A 19,082-nucleotide genomic window follows, 5' to 3' on the forward strand; every position below is an offset into this window, starting at 1 on the left:
TCTCATACACTGGTTAACTTATGCATTTTAAAGCAGTTTTGTTAAACAAGTCAACATCCTAACTCAGTATTATGGTGATTAGCAGTAATGGAAGTAACATAGGCTTTGGGCCTTAGTTGGTCAAATTACAGATACTTGATACGACCTTCATGCACACAAGCTGCAGATAGCCAGCCTGGAAACAAGGTCATATACATATACGACCGTCATAGTGCAGAATGCTATAACATCCGCAGGGAACCAAAATCATAGGTAGATTCTAAGCATCTATTTAGTCATTCTAATATTACTCTGAAGCGACTTTTTGTCTCAAGTTCTAATACAATCATGTAAACACAGCATCGTTTGCATAACCATATACATTTTAGACATCCCTGATTTCTAACATGCATCTTCTACCCAGGACCTAACGGTTAATATAAACCTTGATTGCGCTTTGTTTAACAATTGCTCAAATGCTGTAATGTATCAAATCTCACTTTCACTGAATAAAATGTAATGACTGTCACCAATATGGATCAAGTCAAATCTTTTGGAACTGAGGAGTGAAAGGGTTAATTGGCACAGACCCAGAAACTTAACACTATTGCTAGTCATTTAATTGTAATGGGAGCAGGTCAATTCTTCAGAAGGGAAGCTTATTTAGAAAGACCAGCCTGAAAAAAAGTAAGCAGTTTCCATGTATATAGAATTTTATTTATATTTGAATTTTTCTGTAAGCTATTTTTGCGTGAAAGTGACCCCCAATTCTCAAGGGAAAGAAAGCATTGGTAACAGTATGACTAATGCGTCTCTTGAATTGAGAAATGTTAAGAGCAATGGGATTAAAAATACACCAACCGAATGAAGGCATGGGACATTGTCGGCTAACCTAAATGAAATACGCATCTATGTTTCTAAACTTTATGTGGAAACTTCTGTGAAACATGCAGGAAAAACCCAAGTATATACATTGGATGGCTATTTTTATCAATGCAGTTTGATTAAAGTGAAGTGTCAACACAAGGAGGTTCTCAAACAAAAGTGGAGTACACTCTCAGCTGGACAAAATGGGGATGGAGAACTAATGTGCCGGTTAACCTATTCATGATATCCATGAATGAAGAGGTGACAAAATTAAAACATATAAAATTAATTTAGACTAAAGACAAGAGATGGCTTATTTTCACCCTAGATAACAATTAAAATCATTGTAGGTTCTTTTCAAACTGATGCATTTTGCTATCAATAATATGAAGTCAGCAGCTTATTGGGCACAGAGGGCAGACAGCTATCCTGGTGTCCAACGCGCTCAGCATCCCCCAGTGTAATCGGGGGGTGCTGTATGCAAGGCCCATTGGGCTAGACTTTCCACTTCACATCGCCCAAAACAGATGTCTATCGCCCATTTTGAGCAAAAAATGGAAACTCAGGCCTCAACATCACCGGAAAAATAAGCCCCCAAGTTTCGGCTCACTTCGCCGAGCTGATCAGCCACACATCACCGATTTGAAGTTTCGGCACATCGCCATCACATGGCCAGGCTGATCGCTCACTGAGAACATTGCTGGATAATAGTTGCTTTTCCCAGGCTTTACTGAACGAACTGGGCACTATGGGTGCCATTTTGAAGTTCAGAGGAAGGTGGAGACAGCTAAAAAAAAAAGAACTAAGATAGTTGAGAATTATTTAAGGGTCCTTTATAGATAGATCTACTCAGATTATTACTTATATTTAATTGTACTAATAGTAGTTTAGTAGATTAGGCATCTTTTAGTGCAAAGTGCATTTATAGCAAGTGAAAATAATTATTGATAGTGATGGGGCCTAGTGTTAGACTGGGGCTGGTATAGTATTAGACTGAGACTGGTATACAGTGTTAGACTGGGGCTGGTATAGCGAGAGTAGTTTAATAGATTAGGCATTTTTTAGTGAAAAGTGCATTTATAGCAAGTGAAAATAATAATTGATAGTGATGGGGCCTATGCTTTCTGTGCCATTACTCATAACTGCTCACATGCTGGTTTCTGAAAGGATCAATCGAAGAGGTGGCAGAGTAAAGCGGAGACAGAGAAAGCGAGCATATAGCCAACGAAGGTGCTTGGAAAAACAATCTTACCTCAACTTGTCTGAAAACACGTGTCTTAGGAGGCTGTGCTTCCAGAAGGTCATCGAGTTCATCAAGGGGAATTTGCAGCCTTTCAGCACCATCAGAACCGCACTGTCCGTTGAGGTAAAGGTTACTGCAGCACTAGCCTTCTACGCATCGGGATCCTTTCAGGCTTCAGCTGGCGACATCTGTCGTATCTCTCAGCACATCACACACTGCTGCATTCGGCAGGTGACTGAAGCCCTTTACGCTCACAGAATGAACTTTATAAGCTTCCCTATGACCAGGGAGGCACAGACCGGGAGGGCTTTGGGTTTCTCGAGAATAGCAAACTTCCCCAAGGTGCAGGGAGCAATAGATAGCACTCACATTGCCCTGAAAACCCCTTTACAGATCGTGGCGGTGTTTTGTAACAGAAAGGGATTCCACTCCCTGAATGTGCAGCTTGTTGTCGACCACAACCAAATAATCATGACAGTAAATGCTACATTTCTTGGCAGAATCCATGATGCGCACATCCTACGTGAGAATGTTATCCCTGACCTGTTTGTCAATCAGCTAGAAGGTTAAGGTTGGATGCTAGGGGATAAGGGATATGGCCTTGCCAGCTGGCTGATGACCCCGCTACGTAATCCCGTCAATGAAGCAGAGAAACGTTACAACGAAAGCCACATAGCGACACGCAACATCGTCGAAAAGACTACTGGAGTCCCAAAGCAGCGCTTCAGATGCCTGGACCACTCTGGTGGCAGCCTACAGTACCAACCTGACCAGGTGGCTGAGTTTATTGTGGTGTGTTGCATGCTACATAACCTAGCTATAAGGAGTGGACAATTAATGCCAGATGGGGCTGCAGGTCCACCTCCAGAAGGAAGAGCCAGCCGGCGAGAAGGTGGAGGTGGAGGTGGAGGTGGAGATGGAGATGGAGGTGGAGGTGGAGATGGAGGTGGAGATGGAGGTGGAGATGGAGGTGGAGATGGAGGTGGAGATGGAGGTGGAGATGGAGGTGGAGATGGAGGTGGAGATGGAGATGGAGGTGGAGATGGAGGTGGAGATGGAGGTGGAGATGGAGGTGGAGATGGAGGTGGAGATGGAGGTGGAGATGGAGGTGGAGATGGAGGTGGAGATGGAGGTGGAGATGGAGGTGGAGATGGAGGTGGAGATGGAGGTGGAGATGGAGGTGGAGATGGAGGTGGAGATGGAGGTGGAGATGGAGGTGGAGATGGAGGTGGAGATGGAGGTGGAGATGGAGGTGGAGATGGAGATGGAGGTGGAGATGGAGGTGGAGATGGAGGTGGAGATGGAGGTGGAGATGGAGGTGGAGATGGAGGTGGAGATGGAGGTGGAGATGGAGGTGGAGATGGAGGTGGAGATGGAGGTGGAGATGGAGGTGGAGATGGAGGTGGAGATGGAGGTGGAGGTGGAGGTGGAGGAGATGGAGGTGGAAAAAGAGGCTGGTGAGGACCTTGGGGGAAGACCAGCCTGGCGATGTCCCCTCCCACCCCCAGGAAAACAGTACCCTGTGGGAGTTACATGGCTGCAAAGCTGTTGCATCAGCAGCTCATAAATGAACACTTTGCATGAATTTACATTGGGGATAGTCACAGTTACAGTTAAACAAAAGTTGCATTGAGTTTCGTTTGAGTTACGTTTTAGCCTTGCCTGCACTGGCCTGGCCATTGTAGTTCAACATTTGCATTAATGCTTAACTTAAGTAATGTTATTACAACAGAATGAAATGTTAAAGTTTTCAAAATGCCTAAGCTAACTAACCTTATCAGAGAATGCACAACAATTGTTAAAATCAATAAAAAAATTTATTGCAAACAAATTATGTAAATATTTTTCTCCACCCTACTCCCCCCCATAACTATGAACGAACATTAAGAGTAACAGTAACATCAATCTCCCCCCTCCCTACCTGCGACCACATTTCCCTCCAGGTCGTTTCCCCCCCACCGTGTATAAGCACCACCCGCCCGTCTTCATCCCCGCAATCCGAGACGAAGCTGGCGTGCAGCGGGCGACGGAAAGACTTCTTGCCGTGGTGGAGGTACTGACGTGGGAGACGAAGCAGGCTGCTCGTCTTCAGAGTCAAGAGGAACTGTATCCTCCCCGTACTCGCCTGAGTGCTCAGGGTTCGACACCTTGGGGCACAGCGCTGTGTTTCGCCAGCAGTGCATACCTTAGGGCATTTGTTGCCGCAGTCTGTTCACGCACCCCTTCCAGAGTCTGCCGTGGTACCTCCAGGAGCTTGACTTGCATTGCAGACACCTTAGAAAAGTCGTGCACGAATTGTGTGAACCCCTGGAACAGCTTGCGACCGTCTCCGAACACAGGGACATCAGGCCCACCAACTGATCAACCTGGGGAGGCGTTTGCTGGCCTCACTGATCCAGCCTCCGTGGTGTCGGCATGTGCAATATATTGCATCTTGGTGTTGCCGGCTACACACTGCTTGGTCCTGGTGTATCTTCAATCTCAACAGAGATGACCGCAGGTTCATCCCCCCCTCAACAATTGACGGCTCCTGCTGGAGCTCTAGCTCATCCTCCTCTTCCTCCTCGAGGTGAGGAAAGTGTTCCTCTTCCTCCTGCTCCTCCTCTTCTTCCCCTTCAGAGGGTGATGGTGCAGGTGCTGGTTGCACCTGTACGAGCGTCTCAGGTTGACCTTAAAAACACATATGTTCTAATAAGCTCTGTAAAAAGGTCATAACGGTGAACATTAACAAGAGACGTTACATATCAATACTTTTCACTACCCCAGAACGCTGTAGTGGCTGCTTCCCCTGCTTTTTAAGCACTAGGGCTGCATATATGCATGACATGACATCATTAGTATATAAGTACATTACAAGTATATTGCACATTGCATTATAATTACAGGACATTAGATTAGTTACCTATTTAAGTTTTTAATACTGTTTGACACATTACACATTACTCACGAGACGCATGGCTGGGCTCCGCCAGACCGGGTGGTGGCCGAACGGCTATCATGGCCAACCGCAGGCTCCTCAATCTCGTTTAAGGGCTGAAGGTGAGCAGAGCGCCCACCCCCACTCCCCAACCCCCGTCTGCCTTTGCTCGGCCTAGTTGATAGATATCTTCTTCTGCAAACGAGAAAAGAGCATAGCATAGCGTAAGCTAATTGACTAGGTAGTATCATGAAGTCACAACAGTTTAAAACGTTACATGCTGCTGGTTCAGAGCACTGTCCGGATCTTAACATGATTTACATAATACATTTATGACTGACAAACTTAAATTCAATACAGGAGATTCATTGTTCTAACAAAAATTTGCATCAGTAAAATATAAAATGCAACTTACTCTTGCTGCCGCTACCAAACTATTCCAGCGTTTTCGGCACTGGTTCGATCCCCTCGCCTCATGGGATGCCAAGGACACCACCGCAGCGATCTCTGTCCAGATTTTTCTGTAAACACGGGGTGGGGGTTTCCCGTGCACACCCCAAGTCAATTCGCCCACCGGGAATGCACCTCATTTACAAGGGCCTCATTCACCTCATCACTGAAGGGCTTCGCCTTTTCCTCTCCCCTTCACCTTCCAGCGACATTTTTAAAATTAGATGAACTTTTATATACTTTTACAAAAATTCAAACTATTATATAGACTGTTCTATAGTTTAAAACTTTTTTGCAACAGTGCAATTATTTGATTTTTTGCTTGCTCTCTATCTTTCTCTTCTCTTCTCTTTCCTCTTTGGTTTCCTCCTCTCTCTATCCCCTCTCTGCCCCTCCCTGTGCCTTCTGCGCATGTGTGGATGACCCCTCACCTCCCAAAATGCAGGAAAGCCAGTCGGCTGAAAAATAAAACCCACACATGCACAGAAGCCCATTGCTAGGGAAGCTTTTGCCTTCCACATCGCTGGACTTTCGGTGGGCGAACGTCACATCGCCGACCTTTCGGATCATCCATTTCACATCACTGGCCTATCGCCGAGAGGAAAGTCGCTTAAAAAAAAAAATGGGCCATGTTCCAGCGATCAGTAAGGCTGAGATGTCGTACATCGCTGGAACAAAGCCCATTTTTTGGGCGATGGCCAACAAAGTGGGAAGTCTAGCCCATTAAATTTCACAATGCATTTAAGCTAGGGCGCATCCCCGTAATCATAGAATCCTATAGCACAGGCCCATTCAGTGCCTGTGCCAGCTCTTTGAAAGAGCGATCCAATTAGTTCCATTCGCCTGTTCTTTTCCCATATCCATGCAAATGTTCCCAGTATTTATCCAATTCCCTTTTGAAAGTTATTATTGAACTTGCTTCCACCACCCTTTCACAGTACTTTCCAGTTCATAAACACTCGCTGCATAAAACAATTTCCTCATGTTGCCAAACACCTTAAATGTGTCTCTGCTTACCGACCCTTCTGCCATTGTAAAGTTTCTCCTTATTTACTGTCAAATCCCTTCATAATTTTGAACACCTTCATCAAATCTCCTCTTAACCTTCGCTGCTCTAAGAACAATCCCAGTTTCTCTGGTCTCTCCATATAACTGATGTCTTTCATCCCTGGTACCAGTCTAGTAGATCTCTTCTGCACCCAAGGTCTTGAGATCCTTCCTAAAGTGTGGTGCCCAGAATTGGGCACAATACTCCAGCTGAGGCTAAAGGTTTAGCATAACTTCCTTGCTTTTGTACTTTATTTATAAAGCCCAGGATCCCATATGCTTTTTAACTGCCTTCTCAACTTGTCCTGCTATCTTCAAAAGACTTGTGTACATATACCCCACAGGGGGTTTGTATGTTCCTGCACCCCCTTTAAAATTGTACCTTTACTTTATATTGCCTCTCACTGTTCCGGCATGAATCACTTCATACTTCTCTGCATTAAATTTCATCTGCCATGTGTCTGCCCATTTCACCAATCTGTCTACGTTCTGCTGAAGTCTGTTATTATCCTCATCGTTGCTTACTACATTTCCGAGTTTCATGTCATCTGCAAACTTTGAAATTATGCACTATATAGCCAAATCTACCTCATTATATATCAAAAAAGGACAGTGGCCCCTGGGGAAAACCATTTCACATTTCCCTCCAGTCTAAAAAAAATGTTCACCACTACACTCTGCTTTCTTAGCTAGTTTTGTATCCATGCAGCCACTGCCCCTTTAATCCCATGGACCTCAATTTTGCTAACAAGTCTATTACACAGTACTTTATCAAATGCCCTTTGAAAGTCTAGGTACACATCAACTATACTACCCTTATCCACCTTCTCCCTTATTTCAAAGAACGGAATCAAGTTAGTCTAATAGGATTTGTCTTTAACAAATCTATGTAGCGCTTTCATTTATTGACCTATATTGTTCTAAATGCTAATTTATTTTGTCCCAAATTAATGTCAAATTTCTAGAGTCAAGGTGAAAAAATTAAAATTTCAAATTTAGATTAATACTCTGATGTTTTGGGGGATCTGGGATAAATGTCAATGTCTTTTCTCCTTCCTATCTGTGGTTGTTCTTCTCGTTCAGTAGATGAAATAAAGGGGGATAGTCTATGGCAATGTGCATTAATGATGAGCTGGTGTAAGATGGCAGCTTAATGAGCCAAATAACCTTTTCCTTTTTAGTCCTATGGTATAAAGATATTATGTGCAATGATGCATCAAAAAAGTAGATTTTGATTCACATCTTCAATTTTTAATGAGAAAAGCAGTTGTACAGGTTCCCCTTTCAGAATCAAAGAAAGCATACATTGTATTATATTCTAGTTCCATTTTTTTAATAAAAATTTCCCCCTTGTGCCATGCACTATTCCCTGCCCAACAGGTGACCTGCTCCAAAGTCAATCCCAAATTGTAACTGAATGCTAGAAAGGTGCAAAAAGCAATCTAGAATATTCGTCATCCTCTTTAAAACAAAGATGTTCTCAAGAGCTGGAACTTGTTGTGACCCCAATTTCTTCTTACTGATTAAATTCAGAAATTAAAAATGTGACAAGTTAATTTCAACAGCATATTAGTTTAATGAAACAGCAACAAATTGTTAAAACCTCAGATGGAATTAGAATGAATTTTGGCTATTTTGCCTCTCCTTTTCAAAATGATCCAAGAAATTCACAAGTACCCAAAGATTTCCATTTTTCAGAATAGACATCTCTTCTGTGAGGCCTGGTAACACCAACAGAGCCCAATGGAGCAGAGGCTCACAGGTTGCTGTGGAAAGACACCAAGGAAGACAGGGCTCTTCCCCAAAGGGAAGAGGTGGAAAACAGAGAAAAAAAACCCCAGCAAGGTTCTCATTACCAATATCTATAATGATCCCGGTTGTACCTTTACCGACAGGCTGGGGCTCAGCTGCGATGCTGACCACAGCCCGTCAACACGTCATCCTCAGGGTCTGACATGAATGACTACTCGGGCAAGGTACCAGAGTGTTGATAGCACCTGAGGAACTGTACATCAGCGGGAACCACTGACTTCAGGAGGGAGAAGAAAATTGGGACGGGAAAAAAAATTAATTCTGCTTTGTCACCTGCTCATGCGATATTCATTTTACTGTACAAAATCTCTGCTGCCTTCTCACTCTAACCTGTTGTAGATGACCATCCCAATAACATCCTAGTGGGGTTACACTATGAGTGATTTGTGGGAAGAGAAGAGATAGCACATCACCCCACCTTGATTCATTTTAAAATTGTATCTGTTGTATTTTGTAAAGGCAGAAACTTTAGATGGTTGAACACCTCACATGGTTACCGCTACGCAGGTATTGTAGATTTTACATATAGCCAAAATTATGGAGGTGTGCAGAATTCAGAATATCTGTATTGTATCAAAATGAAGTGGAATTATGTTAAGCAGCATAGCACAGTGCCCATATATTATCAGGAATGTCTCCATGATGTTTTATAATCCTCAACATAACAAAACTGAAAAAGGCACATTAAAGGTGTAAAAACACACCAAAACCTTCAAAATACAGTCAGAAAAGACAGCAAAACAAGTCTCCAGGTACAGGTGTTGCAATGATCCTCTAATAGCCGGTCGACATGTACACTCTGTCTGCTTACTGGAGTCTGAATTTCTAAAATAGGACTTGAGGTCTGAAATGCATCTGCTTCGTAGCATTGTTGGACAACCCTGTCTTTAACATCCACTTGGATTTCATTCTTTGTACATACTGCATGTCACGCTCCTTTCTCAGTGATGCTGCTTTTGCTAGTAAGGAAAGAGACAACAGCTGATCACAAAAGTCATAACAGAGTTTATTCCTTGCACATTATAGCGAAATATCAACAGTGCTAATTCTGCTCTAGAAAAAGTAAAACCAAAAAAGAGAGTTATTTGTCTTACTAGCTACTCTGTTTCTAATAGGAATTAATACCTTACTGAAACAATGGAATCCATAAATAACTGGACTATTTCACATTCCAGATGTTCTATCACCCCTCTTACATTCAGGTAAACACACAAGTAGCTCAAATTACTGATTCCCTATTTATTTAATGCACAATGCCAGATAGCAGGACACACAAGATTCTTCTGAAATTAGTTAGAAAAACCTATGAGCATAAAAACACAACAAACCCCAGTAAACACTCAGAAGACACTGGTAAAAGCTCAGTAATGCTAACATAACACATGTTTGGATATTTTCGTCTCCATAGGTATAGATCACCATCATGCAAAGAGGAAAGGACAGAATGCTCCAGGCTGCAGATTTCGCAGTCAGCAGATAATAGGAGGCGCAATTCAACTACATTGAGTGAGGATGATTTGGTCAGCACACTTTCCTCCACTCATCAAGTCTTACCACCACTTGGGCTCCATCCAATACCTGATTGAGAGTAAATAGAGCTCATCCAACAGCTCAGTGCATGAGTCTGGGAAAGTGTCAAATGCAGAACACTTCTAGAAATCAATCTTCTGGTCAAGTAACAAACTGCAAAAAACAGCCAGAGCACTCAGGATGGAGAGAAACAGATTTTGTTTTAATGGTTTAAAAAAGGTACTAAGTGTAAGAAATAACTGGAGTGATTTAAAAAAAAAACATTTTTAAGTACACTTATACAAAAGGTATTGTGACACTGCAAATAACCCATTCAACCTGGCAGAAATATCAACCACCAGCTAATCCAAGAAGTAACTTACTTAGTGATTCCAAGAATTAATAGGCATATCCGTGTTATAATCCAGAAAATGTACACAGTTCATGAGGTGGTTTTGTACACTGCCTCAGGAGGCAAGCTGGTGCTAGGGCTGCCATTTTGATCTGACTACAAATTCTTAGTCCACATGTACAGGCCAGCAACGTGGCTTTCACACTGTTAGCTTGTACAGACCATGCCCCATCAGGGAAAGAGACAGCCAGAAACAAAGTGCCATTTCTGAGTATATACGTAATCTTGCCAATGATACTCTGGGTCACACAAATAGGCAAATTGAGAACATCCTACAACTTCACTATATTTCTAAGCATTAGAAGTTGTTCTGCAATACCAACAGGATACAAGCTGCTTGCAATCCTCTAATTTTGTTATTTAGTTCAATACTTAAATGTTATTGAATATTTTAATCTTTAAACTCTAGTTCACCAACTCAAAAGACATAGATTGTTGGGTTAATACTCTTCAATTAACCAAAATATGCGGCAAGTTAGAGTGACCTGCTAGATCTTTTCCCATCGGATGTTTTTGTATGTTAGTCTATGAATTGTCTCAAATTATTTTTTCCTTCGATTAACAAAATATTTCATTATTTTAGTCCAGTGTTCTGTCGGGAAAGATTAAATAGTATTTTTTTCTTTAGAAAGACTTGAAAGAAGACCTGATAGAGGTCTTTAAAATTATGAATGGGTTGGACAGGGTAGATATAGAGAATGTTTCCACTTGTGGGACAATCCAAAACTAGGGTCCATAAGCACAAAATAGTTACTAATAAATCCAATAGAGATACCAAGGAAATATTTCTTTACTCAATGGTCTGAATGTGGAACTCGCTGAAACAGCAGGTGGTTGAGACAAATGGCTTAGATTCTTTCAAATGGAAACTAGATGAGTACATGAGAGCAAAGGGAATAGAAAGATATGCTGAAAGGCTGAGATGAAGTAGATGGAATGGGAGACTTGTGTGGAATACATTAGGATGGATTGAGGATTGGCTAACTAACAGAAATCAGAAGAGTCTGGATAAATGGTTCATTTTCCGGTTGGCAAACAGTGACTAGTGGGGTGCCGCAGGGATCGGTGCTGGGTCCTCAACTATTTACAATCTATATTAATGACTTGGATGAAGGAACTGAGTGTAATGTAGCCAAGTTTGCTGGTGATACAAAGATGGGTAGGAAAGAAAATTATGAGGGCGGCACAAAAAATCTGCAAAGGGATATAGACAGGCTAAGTGAGTGGGCAAAAATTTGGCAGATGGAGTATAATGTGGGAAAATGTGAGGTTATCCACTTTGGCAGAAATAATAGAAAAGCAAATTATAATTTAAATGGAGAAAAATTGCAAAGTGCTGTAGTACAGAGGGACCCGGGGTCCTTGTGCATGAAACACAAAAAGTTAGTATGCAGGTACAGCAAGTAATCAGGAAGGTAAATGGAATGTTGCCTTTATTGCAGGGGGGAAGAGAGTATAAAAGCAGAGAAGTCCTGCTACAACTGTACAGAGTATTGGTGAGGCCACATCTGGAGTACTGCGTACTGTTTTGGTCTCCGTGTTTGAAGAACTTGCATTGGAGGCTGTTCAGAGAAGGTTCACTAGGTTGATTCCGGAGATGAGGGGGTTGACATGAGGTTAGGTTGAGTAGGTTGGGCCTATACACATTGGAGTTCAGAAGAACGAGGGGCGATCTTATTGAAACTTATAGATAATGAGGAGGCTTGACAAGGTGGATGCAGAGGGGATATTTCCATAGGGGAAACTAAAACTAGGACACAGTCTTAGAATAAGGGGCCGCCCATTTAAAACTGAGATGAGGAGAAATTTCTTCTGAGGGTTGTAAATCTATGGAATTCTCTGCTCGGAGAGAGCTGGGGAGGCTGGATCATTGAATATATTTAAGGCGGAGACAGACAGATTTTTGAGCAATAAGCGAGTAAAGGGTTATGGGGAGCGGGCAGGGAAATGGAGCGGAGTCCATGATCAGATCAGCCATGATCTTATTGAATGGCGGAGCAGGCTCGAGGGACCAAATGGCCTACTCCTGCTCCTATTTCTTATGTTCTTACAAGCACCAACGCAAACTAGTTGGGCCGAATGGCCTGTTTCTGTGCTGTATTCTATGTCAATTGAACAGTCATAGGCCAGTATCAAATGTATTATATTGGATAGTAAACACCTGCTGAACAGACAAACCCATGAACAAAAACTAACATTTTCATGGCTGAAGTACTGTAACGGATAGACCTTACTGCATGTACAAGAGGCATTAAAACAATTACCAAGCTCACTTGTCCAGCCTAGTGCCTTGTACTGCCGTAGCACTCTGCCCAACACGCGGGTCCCAGTAGCAGCCACCGCTCTAGAGGTTCCAAAATGCTGTTTATAGTATCTCAGCAATGATCGATGACCAATTCTGGCACCTGAGAGATTTGAACAGAGAATGGAAAAAATTTAAACATGGTCAAATTCATGTGTGGCAAATCAATATATCAAGTTTGATGCACAAAATAGTTTTGCTCATCAGTTTCTATCTGCTGCATTTGAACCATTTAACTCAACACCTGTATACTTAGCTGCAAGTTACTGCCAATTAAAACATTTTTATCCAAATTAACATGTATTTCAACTGTTCTTCCCTACTGCACTTCTCAATTTAAAAAAAACATGCAGTGAAATTTACCGACTGTCCTATTCAAAATGGCAGCAGTGCTGACCCATGATCCTTTGAACTGGTGAAAACCTTCTATAACCTCAAACATGTTGCTCATCGTCTCCGAGTAAACGTTGTTGCTCTTTCTTTCTACATAATCTGGATCTCCATGATTACATCCAATAATATGCTAAACGGTAGTGGTTAGCCAAGCTCTTCAATGTAGATGGCAAAATCAATCATAAGCCTTTTATTTATGGAAGAGAGCATAGGTAAGTACTTCTGCCATTTGAGACGCAAAGAAGCCAGTGTCATACAGAGCTGTAGCACCTCATAGCACTGTATCCTCAGCACTTCATCCGAAAGACAGCAATGGAACATTCCCTCAGTATTACAGGTAATGAATGGAAGTGTCAGCTTAGATTTTGTGCTCAAGTCGATGGCCGAGCTTGAACTCACAACTATCTGACATAGAGGAAAAAATGTCAGCAATTGAGCCAAGCCGACACTCAAGTTAAATAATTAACTTGCTCTTTTAAGTCCTGATCGAAGGGTGGCAGCAAGTTACAACTCAATGATTTTCCCAACTAGTACAACAATAAATTTGATCAATGTATTCCTAGAAAAGTCATTGTTTCAGCATACAACACATTTATTGTTGACATACCAACTTTTCAGATTCAAAAATGTCTGCAATGAGTAAATATTCCATGCCTACAGTTCCTATGGGTCAGGAAGCTCATGGAAGTATCTTCCAAATTGGAATAAATACAAACAAGACTATACGATTGCAAATCTGAAACAATTATTGCCGCACAACATTCTGTACACACTCCATTTGCACCCTGTTCCATTGAAATAAATTGAGCGAGAACACGGAGAAATTTAGATTCAGACAAAAGGGATCAACTGCAGAGAAAGATCAGCCACAGCACAACGTCTAGTTCAGATAACAATGCCTACCTAGGATGATTGAAGAACACAGGAGGGTTGGTATGTGCGGAAACGTCAAACTTCTAACTACATCAACAGACTGCCATCATTCCTTCATGGTCCCAGTCACAACCTAGCTATCTGCTCCCCAGTCTCTGGCCCTAGGGAACCTGGACATTTACATTACCATTCTGGGTAGGTGGACATCTGAACCACAGCATTCACCCAATCTCTCCTCCTAACCTAGTGCAGCAGCACCCAGCTCCAACTCTGCACTTGTCAAGCCTCCCTGACCACTGAGGCCATAAAGCACATTACATACTGGAAAAAGGAACCCCCCTCCTCACTACATCATTTATTTGGACCTTTCAATATATATACATTGAGCCAAATTTTGCTATCGTAGCGTAGCTAATGGCATCTGCTGTTAAACATGCCCTTGCACGTCTAGGTTGTAATAATTTTTGCATGACAAGTTACTGAAAGTGTGAGCTGATAACATTGCAGCAAAGGAAACAGGGCATCTGGGATGAGTGAACATAGAAACATAGGAAATAGGTGCAGGACTAGGCCATCACACCCTTCGAGCCTGCACCACCATTCAAGAAGATCATGGCTGATCATTCACCTCCATACACCTTTCGTGCTTTCTCTCTAGACACCTTGATCCCTTTAGCCGTAAGGGCCATATCTAACTCCCTCTTGAATATATCCAATGAACTGGCATCAACAACTCTCTGCGGTAGGGAATTCCACAGGTTAACAACTCTGAGTGAAGAAGTTTCTCCTCATCTCAGTCCTAAATGGCTTACCCCTTATCCTTAGACTATGTCCCCTGGTTCTGGACTTCCCCAACATCGGGAACATTCTTCCTGCATCCAACCTGTCCAGTCCCGTCAGAATTTTGTATGTTTCTATGAGATCCCCTCTCATCCTTCTAAACTCCAGTGAATACAGGCCCAGTCGATCCAGTCTCTCCTCATATGTCAGTCCTGCCATCCTGGGAATCAGTCTGGTGAACCTTCGCTGCACTCCCTCAATAGCAAGAATGTCCTTCCTCAGATTAGGAGACCAAAACTGAACACAATACTCCAGGAGAGGCCTCACTAAGGCCCTGTACAACTACAGTAAGACCTCCCTGCTCCTATACTCAATTCCCTTCGCTATGAAGGCCAGCATACCATTTGCCTTCACCACTGCCGGCTGTACCTGCATGCCAACTTTCAATGACTGATGTACCATGACACCCAGGTCTCATTGCACCTCCCCTTTTCCTAATCTGCCACCATTCAGATAATATTCTGCCTTGGTGTTTTTAACCACCAAAGTGGATAACCTCACATTTATCCACATTATACTGCATCTGACACGCGTTTGCCCACTCACCTAACCAAGTCACCCTGCAGCCTTTTAGCATCCTCCTCACAGCACCACCCAGTTTAGTGTCATCTGCAAACTTGGAGATATTACACTCAATTCCCTCATCCAAATTATTAATGTATATTGTAAATAGCTGGGGTCCCAGCACTGAGCCCTGCAGCACCCCACTAGTCACTGCCTGCCATTCTGAAAAGAACCCGTTTATCCCGACTCTCTGCTTCCTGTCTTCCAACCAATTCTCTATCCACATCAGTACATTACCCCAATACCATGTGCTTTAATTTTGCACACCAATCTCTTGTGTGGAACTTTGTCAAAAGCCTTTTGAAAGTCCAAATACACCACATCACTGGTTCTCCCTTGTCCACTCGACCAGTTACATCCTCAAAAAATTCTAGAAGATTTGTCAAGCAGGATTTCTCTTTCATAAATCCATGCTGACTTGGACCAATCCCATCACTGCTTTCCAAATGTGCTGCTATTTCATCTTTAATAATGGAGTCCAACATTATCCCCACTACTGCTGTCAGGCTAACCGGTCTATAATTACCCGTTTTCTCTCTCCCTCCTTTCTTAAAAAGTGGTGTTACATTAGCTACCCTCCAGTCCATAGGAACCGATCCAGAGTCGATAGACTGTTGGAAAATGATCACCAATGCATCCACTATTTCTAGGGCTACTTCCTCAAGTACTCTGGGATGCAGACTATCAGGCCCCGGGGATTTATCGGCCTTCAATCCCATCAATTTCCCTAACACAATTTCCCGCCTAATAAGGATTTCCTTCAGTTCCTCCTTCTCACTAGACCCTCAGTCCGCTAGTATTTCCGGAAGGTTGTTTGTGTCTTCCTTCGTGAAGACAGAACCAAAGTATTTGTTTAACTAGTCCGCCATTTCTTTGTTCCCCATTATAAATTACCCGAATCTGATTGCACTAATCTTTTTCTCTTCACATATCTATAGAAGCTTTTGCAGTCAGTTTTTATGTTCCCAGCAAGCTTACTCTCATACCCTATTTTCCCCCTCCTAATTAAACCCTCTACTGTATTACAAAATTCTCCCAGTCCTCAGCTTTGCTGCTTTTTCTGGCCAATTTATATGCCTCTTCCTTGGATTTAACACTATCCTTAATTTCCCTTGTTAGCCACAATTGAGCCACCTTCCCAATTTTATTTTTACTCCAGACAGGAGTGTACAATTGTTGAAGTTCATCCATGTGATCTTTAAATGTTTGCCATTGCCTATCCACCATCAACCTTTTAAGTATCACTCGGCAGTCTATTCGAGCCAATTCATGTCTCATATCATCGAAGTTATCTTCCCTTAAGTTCAGGACCCTAGTCTCTGAATTAACTGTCACTCTCCATCTTAAAGAATTCTACCATATTATGGTCACTGTTCCCCAAGGGGCCTCGCACAACAAGATTGTTAATTAGTCCTTTCTCATTACACATCACCCAGTCTGGATGGCAAGCCCTCTAGTTGGTTCCTCGACCTATTGGTCTAGAAAACCATCCCTAATACGCTCCAGGAAATCTTCCTCCACTGCATTGCTACTAGTTTGGATAGTCCAATCAATATGTAGATTAAAGTCGCCCATGATAACTGCTGTACCTTTATTGCACGCATCCCTAATTTCTCGTTTGATGCTGTCCCCAGCCTCACTACTACTGTTTGGTGGTCTGTACACAACTCCCACTAGCATTTTCTGCCCTTTGGTATTCCGTAGCTCCACCCATACAGATTCCACATCATCCAAGCTAATGTCCTTCCTTACTATTGCATTAATTTCCTCTTTAACCAGCAACGCAACCCCACCTCCTTTTCCTTTCTGTCTATCCTTCCTAAATGTTGAATACCCCTGGATGTTGAGTTCCCAGCCTTGGTCAGCCTGGAGCCATGTCTCCGTGACACCAATTACATCATATCCGTTAACTGCTATCTGCGCAGTTAATTCGTCCACCTTATTCTGAATACTCCTCGCATTGAGGCACAGAGCCTTCAGGCTTGTCTTTTTAACACCCTTTGCCCCTTTAGAATTTTGCTGTAATGTGGCCCTTTTTGCCTTGGGTTTCTCTGCCCTCCACTTTTACTTTTCTTCTTTCTATCTTTTGCTTCTGCCCCCATTCTACTTCCCTCTGTCTCCCTGCATCGGTTCCCATCCCTCTGCCATATTAGCTTAACCCCTCCCCAATAGCACTAGCAAACACTCCCCCTAGGACGTTGGTTCTGGTCCTGCCCAGGTGCAGACCATCCGGTTTGTACTGGTCCCACCTCCCCCAGAACTGGTTCCAATGTCCCAGGAATTTGAATCCCTCCCTTCTGCACCAGTCCTCAAGCCACGTATTCATCTGAGCTATCCTGCGATTCCTACTCTGACTAGCATGTGGCACTGGTAGCAAACAGGGAAACCAACTATGTATCTCCTTAGTAATCAGATTGAAGGACTGATAAATAAAGAAAGAGAGGTATGACGGAGAAGGAAGTGGAACAGAACTGAATGTCAAATCAGGTACAGAAATAAAGAGAAAGAAAGATTTGATTGAGGGAGAAAAAAGAAAAAAGGAAAACCAATAACATTTTTTGTAAATTTCACATGTATTAAACCTCCAACAATTAATACTTGAAGGAATGAAACTCCACAATTGTAATACTTAATTTTCAGTGAGAGAGGTTGATTGGCAGTAAGTAACAGCTGCACCTGTAATGACAAGAGTTAACTTTCCATGGCGAGTTTAGTTCATATCTTCCATGCAAATGCAGCAACTTCACACCATTCAATACATTCACTGGTGAGGCAGACAGTGAACTGCCGCTTGTGCGAAGCGGTGCAACTCACAGCAACTTTTGCGTATTGGCATTTAAACGTGCATCTGCCCCTCGCCTGAAGTTGCTGTACTATTTATGCTTAAACAATAGCAAGTGCCATTAGCCTCACCGTTATTTTAACAGCAAAAATCTGGGCTATTATTTTCCAACAATTTATGCTGACTGAAAAATCTAAAAAGTATTTGAAGCAACAATGCTGCATTTAAAATTTTCATACTTTAAACAAACGTTTTAAAACATTAGTCAACTAAATTTTACAAAAACATTGAAATTTATTTACTGTCCCTGAAAATATTGGGCTAGATTTTGTTGGAGTGGGGTATCTGGCGGTTAGAGTGCTCTGTGCAGAGTTAGGATTTAAAAAGTTTTGCCCACAAAGTTACTGGAATTGCGAGCTGATAACAGCATGAGGGCAACAGGGCATGTGACCTTGGTAAACAACAGAACAAACAGTCTATCTCCTTAACCAATGAGATTTAAGGATGCGAAATAAACAGAGGAAAGACTGAGAAGGAGGGTGAATTAAGTGCCAAATCACGTACAGAAAGAGAAATAGAGAGGGAAAGAAAGATTGGATTAAGGGAGAGAGGAAGAGAGACAGAAAGGAAAAGAAAACAAAAATGTAAAATTTGACATTTTAAAAATCTCCTAAAAATCTTTTAAAATTCACCAGCTGAAGGAATGAAACACTTATAATTGTTCACTTTCTGGGCAAGAGTGGTTGCTTGGCAATCATTAACAATTATCAGTCGTTAAGAAACAAGAGGTGCACTTACACTTCCAGGTGTATTCTATAGGCCACCAACTCGTGGGAAGGATATAGAGGAGCAAATTTGAAGGGAAATTACAGAGTAAGGTTTATCGTATAAAGTAGTGATAATGGGGGACATCAACTATCCAAATGTAGACTAGGATAACAAAAGTGTAAAAGGGCAGAGGGCAGAGGGGAAAAAATTCTGATGTGTGTTCAGGAGAACTTTCTCGATCAGTACGTGTCATTGGGGGAATATTTAGGGAACAATGATCATAGTATAAGGTTTAGATTAGCTATGGAAAAGGACAGGAAGCAA

The 19,082-nt window shown here is 42.3% G+C and overlaps 1 protein-coding gene across 7 annotated transcripts in view; it reads right to left on the reverse strand.

Annotated features, from left to right (window-relative positions):
* Positions 1–7,732: 7,732 nt before the first annotated feature.
* znf622 (zinc finger protein 622) overlaps positions 7,733–19,082 on the reverse strand; it is a 29,539-nt gene continuing 18,189 nt past the window's right edge. For 6 of the 7 annotated variants that reach the window (XM_070880740.1, XM_070880746.1, XM_070880742.1 and 3 more), the window contains exons 6-7: positions 12,501–12,641; positions 7,733–9,274 (exon numbers count right to left, since the gene is read on the reverse strand). In XM_070880740.1, coding sequence (XP_070736841.1) covers positions 9,141–9,274; positions 12,501–12,641 — 275 coding nt within the window. In that variant the 3' untranslated portion in view covers positions 7,733–9,140. The remainder of the gene's footprint in view (positions 9,275–12,500; positions 12,642–19,082) is intronic. The other variant, XM_070880741.1, reaches the window with a different exon arrangement.

Source organism: Pristiophorus japonicus, chromosome 5 (assembly GCF_044704955.1).
Source record: "Pristiophorus japonicus isolate sPriJap1 chromosome 5, sPriJap1.hap1, whole genome shotgun sequence".
Lineage (NCBI taxonomy): Eukaryota > Metazoa > Chordata > Chondrichthyes > Pristiophoridae > Pristiophorus > Pristiophorus japonicus.